At 41.7% G+C, this 13,815-nt stretch overlaps 1 protein-coding gene across 4 annotated transcripts in view; it reads right to left on the bottom strand.

The window, feature by feature from the left end:
- TAF12 (TAF12 RNA polymerase II, TATA box binding protein (TBP)-associated factor, 20kDa) overlaps positions 1 to 13,077 on the bottom strand; it is a 19,476-nt gene extending 6,399 nt beyond the window's left edge. Inside the window, exons 1-3 of one of the 4 annotated variants that reach the window (XM_005875099.2) lie at positions 12,973 to 13,077; positions 3,050 to 3,301; positions 1,946 to 2,023 (exon numbers count right to left, since the gene is read on the bottom strand). In XM_005875099.2, coding sequence (XP_005875161.1) covers positions 1,946 to 2,023; positions 3,050 to 3,217 — 246 coding nt within the window. In that variant the 5' untranslated portion in view covers positions 3,218 to 3,301; positions 12,973 to 13,077. The other 3 variants (XM_014546816.1, XM_014546817.1, XM_014546815.1) reach the window with 3 other exon arrangements.
- Between the last annotated feature and the right edge of the window lie 738 nt (positions 13,078 to 13,815).

Genomic DNA, 13,815 nt, shown 5'->3' with positions numbered 1-13,815 from the left:
TCGGGTGATGCACCCAGAACCAAAGAGGAGGGAGCCCAATTCTGGGGTGTGTCACCCAAGAACTGCCCTCTCGCAATCCAGGACCCCTCAGGGGATGTTGGAGAGCCGGTTTTGCCCCGATCCTCACAGGCCAGGCCGAGGGACCCCACTGGTGCATGAATCTGTGCACCGGGCCTCTAATAGCCATATAATGGAATATTTATTCAGCCATAATAAGAAATGAAGTAATAATGCCCTCTACAACATGGACGAACTTTAGACTCATTATGCTAAGTGAAAGAAGTCAGTCACAAAAGACCAAATATTATGATTCCATATATTTGAAATATCCAGAATAGGCAAATCTACAAAGATAGAAAATATATTGGTAGTTGGTTGCCTAGGGCTGTGGGGGTTGGGGAAAAATGGGAAATGACTGCTAATGGGTATGGGTTTCTTTTAGGGATGATGAAAATGTTCCCAAATTGATTGTGTTGACAGTTGCACAACTCTGAATATAGTAAAACCCACTGACTATATATTTCAAATGGGTGAATTTTATGGTACAGGAATTATATCTCAATAAAGTTGCTGTTCCAAAAAGCCACACATATACAAAAAAGGCAAATATTTTCCCTCTGGTTAAAACAAACAATGGAGCCCTAACCGGTTTGGCTCAGTGGATAGAGCGTCAGCCTGCGGACTCAAGGGTCCCAGGTTCGAGTCTGGTCAAGGGCATGTACCTTGGTTGCGGGCACATCACCAGTAGGGAATGTGCAGGAAGCAGCTGATTGATGTTTCTAACTCTCTATCCCTCACCCTTCCTCTCTGTAGAAAAATCAATAAAATATATTTAAAAAATAATAAAATAAAACAAACAATGGAGTTATACTGTTTTTATAACCTGCATTTTCTTTCTCTATCATTACATATTACTCAGCAAAGGCAAAACAAAAACATCAAAAAAAATACACAAAATCATCCCAGCATTAAGGCACAGAAGTTTCTAGAGTAAAAGAAGCCTCCAAAAACAGCACAACAAATGAAAAAAAAGAGATATACTAAAGTTCATATAAAAATTCAGAATAGGAAAAAGACTCTAAAATTATCATCTACCACAACAGGAAGTCAATAGACTATTATAAAATTAATGAATCAGCCCTGGCTGATGTGGCTCAGTTAATTGGGCATCATCCCATGCACCACGAAAGAAAGGTTGCCAGTTTGAGTCCTGATCAGGGAACATGCATGGGTTGCAGGCTTGATTCTCGGTGGAGGGTGTGCAGGAGGCAGCCAATCAATGTTTCACTTTCACATTGATGTTTTTTTTCTCTCTTTCTCTCTCAAAATCAATTGAAAAATCTTTTAAGCCTGGCCAGAGTGGCTCAGTTTGTTGAGCATCATCCCGTGAACTGAGGGGTCCCTGGTTTGATTCCTGGTCAGAGCATATGCCCGGGTTGTGAGCCTGATACCCAGTAGGGGGTGTGCAGGCTCTCTCTCTCTCCCTCTCCCTTCCTCTCTCTCTAAAAGATTAATTAAAAATATTTTTTTTAAATCTTAAAAAAATTAATGAATCAAAGAGTATATGTTTAAGTATATTACTTAGAAATATGGGGGAATAATCTAGGAACAACTAAAACTATTGTGATTGCCTATAAGAAGCAGACTGTGTCCTTTTTGACAGGTAAAAGTAGCAGCAGCTGTTAAGTATAAAGTGTCTTGTATAATTATTCCATTGGACCCTCATAATAACCACGTAGATAAATAATGTCATACCTTACCAACACAGGAGGAAGCTGAGTCTCAGAAAGCTTAAGTAATTTATCCACAGCTACAAAGCTGTTCACTGGCAGAGCCAAGATGCAAATTCAGATTTGCTTCTAAAGTCTGTGCTCTTCACCACAGAAACTATATTATATACTAGCTCTCAGGGACACACCCTCTGTGGTACCCAGCCCCTTCTTACCTCCTCTACATCTTCATCCAATTGCTCATTAGGATCCACTTCTCTTACTAAGTCTTGTAATTTCTTCTTGGTCAACACCTAAAGTTAATTAGGAGAAGATTTTTCAGCCAAGTATCAAGGAAACAAACAAAAGGACTCATTATGCTCTGATGCAGAAAGGTTGTAAATTTGTTGGTTTTAGTTTTCTGCTTTCCAAAGAGTTAACAGTCTGGCCTATCTGGTGACATTGCTGTAAGATTACACTCTCCAGACAGAAGTAGCCTCCGCCCTAGTCAGCTTGGCTCAGTGGATAGAGTGCTGGCCTGCAGACCAAAGGGTCCCGGGTTCCATCTGGTCAAGGGTACGTACCTTGGTTGCAGGCTCCTCCCCAGCCTGGGCCCTGGTCGGGGGCAACCAATTGATGTGTTTCTCTCACATCGATGTTTCTCTCTGTCTTTCCCTCTCTCTTCCACTCTTTCTAAAAGATCAATGGAGAAATATCCTCAGGTGAGGATTAACAACAACAACAACAAAGACAGAAGTAGCCTAGGGAAAGGCAGAAAGAGCAGTTTGGGAGAGAGGCCAACATCTGTCAATTTATTTCAGTCTCATCTCTTTTTCTCACTGTGCCTCACTTTCCCTCTACAGTAAATAATTTGCCATTTTCTGACCACAAATCGTACAGTGCCTCTGCTGCTTTGAACATGCTCTTCCACCCTTCTTCCTACCTGCTTGGTTCATGGTACCTCCTTTATTTTATTTTATTTATTTTTATTCAAATATATTTTTATTGATTTCAGAGAGGAAGGGAGAGAACGTGACAGAAACATCAATAATGAGAGAGAATCTTTGATCGGCTGCTTCCTGCGCACCCCACACTGGGGATCGAGCCCATAACGCGGGCATGTGCCCTGACCAGGAATTGAACCACGACCTCCTGGTTCATAGATCAATGCTCAACCACTTAGCCACATCGGCTGGGCCAATATAGAACTTCAGGAGTCCAAGGAGGGAAAAGACCTTTTTCAGTGAGAGGAAGAGGCAGCATCTGAGATGGACATCTCTCAAAGCATTACTGGTTCAAAAAGAAAAGACTACAGAGAGCAAAAAGTGATAGGATGATACCTGATTATTTTCAGGGCTGAGACGCCCTCCAGACCCAGGCGTGCCTGGTATCTTTACCACTGTAGTGCTATTGGCCATGGAGCCTTGTGGAGGGGTGCTGGCTGGTTCCGGTTTTATGGATGAGAAATTGGACAGGTTGATGAGGGCTGAGGGGCCAAACTGGTTCATAATCTGCCGAGCTTTGGACTTCAGCTCATAGAGCTTATCGAGATCCTGTTTCTTCCTGGAGGTATGAGGACCAAGACCAATCAACTGTGGAAAGCAAACACAAAGATTAGCTCCAGAGGACCTGTAATAAAGGATGAGTTTTGAAAGTAAAATTATATGAGGTCTACCAGACTTTGAAAGGTCTTCAGTATATCAGCAATAGTGACTATTTGATACCTGCACATTAAAAATGGAGGGAATAAATAATATTCATTGCTCTCACCTGATATTTAGAAACCATCTCTTCTCCAAAAGCTAAATGAAATAGTCCACAAAATTGAAATAAGAAAGTATATGAAACGAGGAATCTTATGTGCAAAAATAAACTAGAATGAGCAAGACATTTTTGAAGACTTTGTAAAAATAGAATACATGGTTAAGTACTACATGCATTATTTTTGAGCATCAAATAATGTTAACTTCAAATAAATCATGGCACAGTCACATACTTAAAACCCAATCACAAAACTTCAGAAAACAGATTAGTTCATTTTGGCATTTCAAAACATGCTTAACTCTATGTCAGAGCTATACCTAGTAAACACAATTTTTAGCAATTGTGAAAATCTTTTTTGTCATCAAGAGCAAACTTTCTCTGAGTGTTAGCAATCTTTAAGTACATGCAGAGTCCCTAGCCTGGAGTAGCTGGGACTCCTAAATTTTAGAGCCAGGAGGTTGAATCTGTGACATCAGCTGTTGTGTCACCAAGATCAGAAGCACATTCACCATATTCCTTTCACAGTGGCTTCAAAGAACTTACTTACAGCTATCTGAGTGTCTAGATCTTTAATTACATCAGCAACAGCTGTGAGCCCGGTGAAATGAGAGGCAGCCATTTTCAAAAGCTACCTGTAAATGAACAACTAACATCAAGCACCACCCTTGCCACAGAGCCATTTCAGTCCCACGGCCTGGCACATCTTCATCATCAATTAGGAACCAGGCAAACTGTATGCAGAGAAACATCTCCTTATCCCTTCTAGGCACCAAGAAAAACATCTCCATCTCTTTCATATGCAACTTTTTAAATTAATTAATGATTATAATAACATAGACTCTCTTCCTATAAAATGAATGCTCTATTGTTAGGAATAAACTAGCAGGATATGAAATACCATAATTAGCCAAAATTGTGGAATTTTAACTTGCAGAAATCATGGCAATGGTTTTAGAACTTGGTAATGCTTAGCAACCTGAATGAATATTTGCATCTGTTCTACCATTGCTGAGTTCTTCCCCAACACACCTTTTTGATATGACACCTTCCCTTGGCTTACCCTTAATAAAAGCAACTAACTGCACTGGTTAAATGATCAAGAGAAACTTGTTGGCCAAGAGCCGGCTGAGGGGGGCAGCAGAGCATCAGTATCACTGACAGTCCATGACTTCTCCCTTGCCCATAAATGCTACCACTGGAAGAATCATGCAGGAAAAGATTGTTAACATAGTAATACAGTAGTTCCCCCATCGCTCCCTTATCCAAGGTTTCACTTTCCAGTTTCTGTCAACCACAGTCTGAAAATATTAAGTGGAAAGTTCCAGAAATAAGCAATTTGTACCTTTTAAATTACCTGCCCTTCTGCATAGTGTGATGAAGTCTTGTGCAGCCCCACTCAGTCGTGCCTAGGTTGTGAATTATCACCTTGTCCAGCATATCCACACTGTGTATGCTACCTGCACTTACTCACTTGGTAGTCATCTGGGTTATAAGATCAACTATTATAGTATCACAGTGCTTATGTTCAAGTTATCCTCTAGTAGCCTAATGCTATTTCAGTGCTTACGCCATTCATCTCACTTCATCTCATCATATATGCATTGTATCATCACCCACCTCATCTCACACCATCACAAGAAGAAAATAAGTACAGTACAATAAGATATTTTGAGAGAGTGACCACATTCACATAACTTTTATTATAATTGTCCTATTTATTAGTTATTGTTTTTAATGTTTTATTGTGCCTAATTTATAAATTATACTTTAACATAGGAAAGTATGTATAGGAAATACCATTGTATGTATAGGGTTTGGTACTTTCTGCTACAGACTGGGAGAAAATATTTACAAACAACATTTCCAAATAGAATGTATAAAGAACTCTCAAAACTCAACAGTGTAACAAAAAGGTAATTTGATTAGAAAATGGACAAAAGACATGACCAGACATTTCACCAAAGAGGATATATAGATGACAAATAAGTACATGAAAAGATGTTCAACATCATTGGTCATTAAGGAAAGGCAAGTTAAAACTAAAATGAGGTTGCAGGTTCGATCCCTGGTTGGGGCACAAATAGAAGGCAACTGATCAATATTTCTCTCACACTCTCCCTTCCTCTCTCTCTAAAATAAAAACAAAAAACAAAAATACTTTGCAGTTTCTTAAAAATCTAAGAATGTACTCTTGGAGTAGCCTAAATATACATGAAGACTAAATGTAATGTGGTATCCTGGGTGGAATCCTGGGATAGAGACAGGACATCAGGGGTAAAAGGAAATTTGAATAAATTATAGACTTTACTTAATTACAACAAATGTACCATGCTAATGTAAGATGCTAATGATGAAGATGTAGGTATAAGGTACTATTTTTGCAATTTTTCTAAAACTTTTCTAAGACATAGTTTATTTAAAAAAAATTACTAAATCACAAAACAACAGGGATGCATCTTAACATATTTAAGTGGGAAAAAATGCCAGTCTCAAAAGAAAAAATACTGCCCTAACCAGTTTGGCTCAGTGGATAGAGCATCGGCCTGCGGACTCAAGGGTCCCAGGTTCGATTCTGGTCAAGGGCATGTACCTTGGTTGCGGGCACATACCCAGTGGGGAGTGTGCAGGAGGTAGCTGATCGATGTTTCTCTCTCATCGATGTTTCTAACTCTCTATCCCTCTCCCTTTCTCTCTGTAAAAAATCAATAAAATATATTTAAAAAAGAAAAAAGAAAAGAAAAAATACTGCATGATTCCATTTGTATGAAATTCTATGTATAATAATAAAAATGTAATATGCTAATTAGACCGGACAACCTTCCGGATGACCTTCCGGATGAAGCTGGGCCTGTGAGGGAAGCCCGGGTCTCGGGTGCCTGAGGGAAGCCAGTGCCAGCAGCCGGGGGAAGGAAGGCCTTTTCTTGCATGAATTTCATGCATTGGGCCTCTAGTTACTAATAAAACTAATCTCTACTGATAGACAGGGCAGGGACTGACTGAAGAGGGGCATGAGGGAAGTTTCTAAGGTGATATAAAAGTTCTATATCTTGTGTGGGGTGACACTTACATAGCTGCATACATTTATCGAAATTCATAGAACCATAAATTTACAATGCCTACATTTTATTGTATGCAAATTATACCTTAATAAAGTTTATTTTTAAAAAACTAAACATGCAACTACCATACGACTAAGCAACTGCAGTCCTAGGCACTTATCCTAGAGAAGTGAAAACTTATGTTCACACAAAAACTTGTATATGAATGTTCCTAGTAGCTTTATTTGTAATAGCCAAAAACTGAAATCAGCTCACATGTCTCTCAACAGGCAAATGGTTAAACCAACTGTGGTACATCATGCCATAGAATATTACTTAGCAATAAAAAGAACCAAACTAGCCAGGCTGGGGTGGCTCAGTGGTTGAATGTCTTCCTATGAACCAGGAGGTCATGGTTAGATTCCCGGTCAGGACACATGCTTGGGTTGCTGTGGGCTTGATCTCCAAAAGGGGGCGTGCAGGAGGCAGCTGATCAATGCTTCTCTATCCTCATTGATGCTTCTAACTCTCTTTCCCTCTCCCTTCCTCTCTGAAATCAATAAAAATATATTTAAAAAAAAAAGAACTAAACTACTATTTATATACACAACTTGGATAAACCTCCAGAGAATTACGCAGAGCAAAAACCAATCAAAAAAGACTACAAATTGTATGTTTCCATTTAAATAGAACATTTTTGAAATGACAAAATTTTAGAAAGAGGACAGATTAGTGAGGTTGTCAGAGGCGGGGTGAGAGGGAAGTGGGAATGGTTATAAAAGGGCAATACCAGAGACCCTTGTTGTAATGGAATTGCTCAGTATCTTGACTGTAGTGATGAATAAGTGAAGAGTGATTAAAGTGTATGAGATAATGCACATACACACACAAACAAAAGTGTATAACTGAAACTGGGGAAATCTGAGTAAAATTGGTAGGTTGTATCAATGTCAATATCCGGTTGTCATATTATGTAACAGTTTTGCAAAATGTTACCATTGGGGAAAACTGGGCAAAGTGTACAAGGGATCTCTCTGCATTATTTCTTGCAACTGCATATAAATCTAAAATTACCTCACTTTTTAAAAATTAGAAAAAAAATATTCTCAAGAGTATTTACAGATACCTCAGAGTTTTAAGATAACCAAAAACTCAGGAGCCATAAAATAAATTACTGATATGTTCAATTACATAAAAATCTAAATGTCTAGCCCAGCTGGCCTGGCTCAGTGGTTGAGCGTAGATCTATGAACCAGAAGGTCATGGTTCGAATCCCAGTCAGGGCAGGTGCCTGGGTTGCGGGCTTGGTCCCTAGTGGGAGGCATGCAGGGGGAAGGCGATCAATGATTCTCTGTCATCATTGAAGTTTCTATCTCTCTTTCCCTCTCCCTTCTTCTCTGAAATCAATAAAAATATATTTAAAAAATGAGCCCAAGCCGGTTTGGCTCAGTGAATGGAGCATCAGCCGGCGGACTAAAGGGTCTCAGGTTCGATTCTGGTCAGGGGCACATGCCCAGGTTGCGGGCTCAATCCCCAGTAGGGGATATGCAAGAGGCAACCGATCAATGATTCTCTCTCATCATTGATGTTTCAATCTCTCTCTCCCTCTCCCTTCCTCTCTGAAATCAATTAAAAAACAAAATACTATAATAGTAAAAACTTAAAAAACAAATGAGAGGACACTCATGAAATTATCTCCAATAAACATTGTTCAATGAGAATGCAAGGTATAGAATAGTGAGAATAATTTGCTACCATTTACTAAAACATACAGACACACAATTGTAAATTCATAAATTATTCCTGGAAAGATACATAAGAACGGATAAAAGTGGTTGCTTGGGGAGGTGGAGGAATGGTAGTATCTGGGTGGCCTATGGGACCAAAGTGGGAGAAGACTTACTTTTCATGGTATACCCTAAATTCTGTACTATGTGCATATATGTTACCTATGAGAAAGATTCAAAAAAATTATTATTTGGTTTATTTCCTCTGAAGAAACAGGTAATACTGACACTCTGGAAAAGGCAAAGCTATATGGATGGAGAACAGATCAGTTGTTGCCAGGGGTTTGGGTGGGAGAAGGTTTATCTACAAAGGAGCAGCATGAGGGAAATGTTTGGGGTGGTGGAATTGAGAAGTAACCAGAGTGCTATGGTACCAAAGGGAGAATTTTATGGTACATAAATTTAAAAAACAAAGTATCACAACCTGATCAGAATGGTCAATGGCTCCCCAAATGATCTGTTTACTGACAACTTTCATCAAGTCCAATGTGGATGAGGTTGACCAAGTATAATGGAATGAAGTGACCAAAAATAATCTGAATTCCATTATGTAATGTACCATGGTTGCCTCTGGGCTACTCAAATTTGTAACTCTCACGTCCTTAAAATGCCAAGAGATAGGGATGCACTGCTGTGTAAAAACAGGCATTAACTCTGGGAAAGTTTGAGAGAACAATTATAATAGTAAACCCATACTAGCACCTATTATGTGGAAATCACATGCTATGGGATTCACAAAGTCCAGAAAGTCCATGCCCCAGTAATCTACTTTGAAAAGCAGTTAATAATTTTATCAAAACAAGATTCTATAGCTGCGAGTAACCCATCACATTTAAACTGTTGTTAATCGACTGAGGATCGCAAGCCCTACTTTTGCTTTTAGCAACTTTGTTCCTTAAACAGAAATCCAATTGCAATGCTATTATTCTAATAAAAGGGTCTGATTTTTCAGAAGGTAGGAAACCAGTGTTGACTTTGCAGTAGTCACAAGACCTGGCCTTCTCATGGGGGAAAAAAAAAAGACCTAGCCTTCTCTCTGCACCTGTTCCATTAATATAATTTTTTTAAATGAAGAAAATAGGAGGATAGAAGGCCAAATTGGGTTTAACGCCCTTTTACCTTTGAACTGTTTAGAAAGTTATTATTTAAACAAAATACGGAGACAAGGGGACTATCAGCTGGATAGCATAAAAGCCCTATCACTGTGGTGCATGACTTGACTTAATGACTGGGTTTTCTACTTGGTTGTTTATTTCCTCACTGGCTTCTAGATGTAACCAAATGAGCTCAGATTTCCCAGCCTAAATGAACCAAAAGGAATCAATTAATTGTAGTCTGTGAGACTGGAGAGCAAGAGAAATATAGGTTTTCCCTCACCAGTTTTTGGACTAGTTTGATCCTATTTAGGTGGTTTTGACTTAATACAAAGGCAGTACAGTACAGTGGTCAAGGGCATGGACTCTGATGACCGTGTCTGGGTTCAAGTACCAATTCTGACACATACTAACCTTATGTCCTTGAGCAATTTACCTAATCTCTTTCTGCTTCAATTTCCTCATCTCTAAAGTGGAATTAATCATAAAGTATACCTTATGGGATTGTTGTGAGAATTCACTAAATTTATGTATCTAAAGCAGTTAAAGTGTGTGGTACAAAGAACATGTTTTAAACATGTTTGCTAATATATGCTCTCATCTTCTAAATGTTAGTTATAAAGATCAGAGTGTTAAAACTAAAAGGCATCTTATAACTATTTTATGACTATAGACATTAGAAAAAGGAAGTGGATTGAAATAAAACAGTAGTGGCAAATAATTACAAGACTTATAGGAGGTGCTGGGTACCATACTACTTCTGCCACTGAGTTGAGCTCCCTGTGACCAGAGTTTCTACAGGCAAATTCTAAAGTCCATTCTAGCTCTAACAATTAGTGTGTAAGATTTTAAATTAAGCTCATATGTACAGAGTTCAAAGTTTGTCTTCTGCCTCCAACACACCTGTTTCACTGTACAGACTGTAAGTACTGTTGATATGTCGCCTCCAAAGTATTTTGGGGCTTTCCACAAAGACCTCTGGTCAAAAGTAATATGTTCCATGTTCATATCTGCACTAACACAATGATTTTCTGATCAGGTACTTTGAAATCCTATTATAATAACTCAATCAATACTAGGGCCACCAGTGAGTGAAATAAGTACATTTTGTAAATGCAGATGAGGATATTAATTCAGTAATAAATTATCATTAAACCAGTAAGTACCTTGAAATGGTGGCATGGGCATGCTTATTAATCTTACTAGAGGCCCCGTGCACGAAATTCATGCAGGGGGGTAGTCCGGGAGCCCTCAGGGAGCGAGCCTAAGCTGTCAGTAGGACATTCTTAGCGCTGCCGCCAGTGCCACCGCCACTGCACTCGCCAGCAGTGAGCCTGGCTTCTGGCTGAGCAGCGCTCCCCCTGTGGAATTGCACTGACCACCAGGGGGCAGCTCCTGTGTTGAGCGTCTGCCCCCTGGTGGCCAGTGCATGTCATAGCAACTGGTTGTTCTGCTGTTCAGTCACTTTGCATATTAGCCTTTTATTATTATTAATCTTATAATCTGGTATAAGTTTTGATCACTGACATACTGTATAGGCGCTTGCAAATAGCACAGGCTAACTCATTGGGAAAAAAATAGTTTCAACTAAGTTAGCCCAATTTCCCCAATCATCTAGTTCATGTTACAATTGTAAAGTTAATCTGGTTTAAGCCCTTGTTTCAAATTAACCTTTGTTGGCCTCCCAAAAAGTTCTATTCAGGTCCTATTTTTATACCTTGAATATCTATGCTTCTTTAAAAGCCCACAAATTTAAAAAGGAAAAAAAGATAAAAATAATACAAATTAAAACACAGGGATTTCAATCTTAAATGCCACACTACGTAAGTACCCTAATAAGTTATAGTACTGGATACTGAGTCTTAAGGAGGAAGGGTGCTTTCATTCGATGATATGCTTTGTATAACTATTCCTTCTATTTTGCTGATGGGCAAACTCAGACACGAAGAGGAATCCACTTAGAAAAGTAGAAAAAAATTTTAGTCAAACACATAACTGGGTTTGACTGGGGCTGGACCACTGAGTCCTTGTGATTTCAGGCAAGGTACTTAACCTCTCTGAACCAATTTCCTTCTCTGTGCAATGGGACGAACAGTATCTAACGTGTGGGGCTGTAAGTGGTAATTAAATGGTATAATCCTTGAAGGTGCTTTTATGATGGTGCCTGGTTAGCCTGAGTAGGTGTCAGTCCAAGACACTGTTGAAGAAGAGAGGAGAGACTGGTCCAAGTCTCCCCGCCAACCTTCCCTAAAAGCAGCCATCTCCAGCGAGTGCTTATGCTAAAAATACTGGGTGCAGCTTGTGGATCTGCAACTTCCTAAATGGCTTTCTACATATTTTGGGGGAGGGATGAGCTTCATTTAAAGGTGTCTTAACTGGTAGTGACATGTATCAATGTCAACACAGTAACAAGACTACAAATAAAGTAGTAAGAATCCGGGAAAATTCCCCCTGAGGTCTGAAGTCAGAGCGGATTCCAGAAGCATGTTTTCTAGGGATATTAACCAAGCATCTCCTATCTGCTATGCACGGTGGGGTACTGCTCCAACATCGTGATCTAATCAAAACTGCTCCACTGTGATCCTCAGCCCTCTTTACATGTCAAATGGGAATTAAAAAAAGAAAAAAAAAAGATGATCTTTCGGGCCCCTTCCTCCCATCTCTGAGGTTAGGGTTGACTGGAATGGAATTTAAAGCACTTGTCAAGTATATAACTGAGTTCAAACTGCTTCAACTTCACATCAGACTTTCGCAAGAATGATGCAGAGAACGAAGATGCTTGCATGCGGGCTTCCTAGATTAAGTATCTGATACGAGAAAAGCCTGGCAAAAGCCAGGAGGCAGAGCGAAGGCGTCGTCTTCCCACCAACACATCCTTCACCGCTCTGGGTTCAGAGAACCTGAGGGGCGGGGAATGGATGCCTACATCTCCTCCAAACTCTCCCTTTTTCCCGGAGAGGCTGTTCCTACGGCCGGGGCCCCCGAGCCTCTCCGCTTTCACAAGTTCGGGTCCTCACAGTTGCGTTCCCTCCGCTACTTCGGAGCCTCCAAGCCCCGATCCTGTACCCGGGGAAGCCCGTCTTCGCTGACCGCTCCTGTTCCTCCCAAACCCAAATGTTCTCTTACTTTTTCCGCCCCTCAACGACCTAAGTCTTCGCTGCTCTGCTGCTGAGTCCTCGGGCGCATGGGTCTTCCCTGTCCCGCTTCTGCCTCGCAGGAGTCCAAGTCGTCCCAGCTCCGCTTTTACCTCAGGAGCCCGGGTCCGCACGCCCGGCTCCGTTCCGACCCCTCTCCTCTGAGGAGCGCGGGTCCTCACAATCCTGTCCCTCTGAGACCGCTTTCCCTCAGGCGCCAGAGAACTCGCATCTGCCCCCGGTTCCCTAAGTCCCGCCTGGAGCCCGGGTCCCTACAGCCGCCTCTTCTCCGGTCCCCGGTCCCCTCAGTCCCGTCCCAAGAGCCTGATTCCTCACAGTCCCGTCTCCGCCACAATCTGCCTCTTCAGACACTGACCCACTGTGGGTCTGGGTGCTGACTCCCTCCTCCCGCTCTTCTTCCTCCACTGCCAGGGCCCAAGACTCACAGGCAGCAGGTCTATCTCCCCATGATATGCGGAGACTGCCCCAGTGAAGCGATCGTCTCGGCAGCCGGTCCGACTGCTCGGCCCTCCCCAGTACTTCCGGCACCGCTCCCCGCCTCCAACCCGGAAACGCGCGGCTCTTCCGGCCGGCGGGCGCGCGCCTGAGCTGCGCAGGCGCAGATAGACCTGGGACACGTGGTCGCGGTCCGGGGCCGTGGATGAGTCCCGCCGCTTCGGCTTTTTCCCGGTGGCGTTGGCTGGCAGCCCGGGCAGGCTCAGCGCCTTCCGGAAGCGTTAGGGACCCTGCCATAGTTGTTTCTAGCCGACTCCGCCTGTCGTATATATCGCTCCCGTGACCGGTAATTGACGCCCTCTTATGGGTGAGAGGTCGCCATTTTTGGATGGTGCCTTTGTAGTAATAGCAGGACCGGGATAATCACCCGGGGCAGCAGGACCCATAGGGATCCTGTTGGACCCCGTGTGTGTGTGTGGGGGGGGGGGGGGGGGGGGGGGGAGAACCTAAGGACCACAGACACCGAATGTGCCGTGAATTGGCAATTAATAATAATAATAATTGAGCGCTGTCAGGACTTTGCCAAGCCCTTCACCTCTGGTAAATCTTTTTTTATATATAATTAAGAAAGCTTTTAAAAACATATTTATTGATTTCAGAGAGGAAAGGAGAGGGAGAGATAGAAACATCAATGATGAAAGAGAATCATGGATGGCCGCCCTCCAAGGCAGGTGCCCCACAAGAATCCTACCCTGACCTCTTGGTTCAGAGGCTGAGGCTCAACCACTGAGCCACACGGGCTCCGGGTAAATCTTTTAATGGTTTAAAGGAAA

The sequence above is a fragment of the Myotis brandtii genome, unplaced genomic scaffold (assembly GCF_000412655.1).
Source record: "Myotis brandtii unplaced genomic scaffold, ASM41265v1 scaffold456, whole genome shotgun sequence".
Taxonomy (NCBI): Eukaryota; Metazoa; Chordata; class Mammalia; order Chiroptera; family Vespertilionidae; genus Myotis; species Myotis brandtii.
This window is presented reverse-complemented; position numbering and strand designations above follow the sequence as displayed.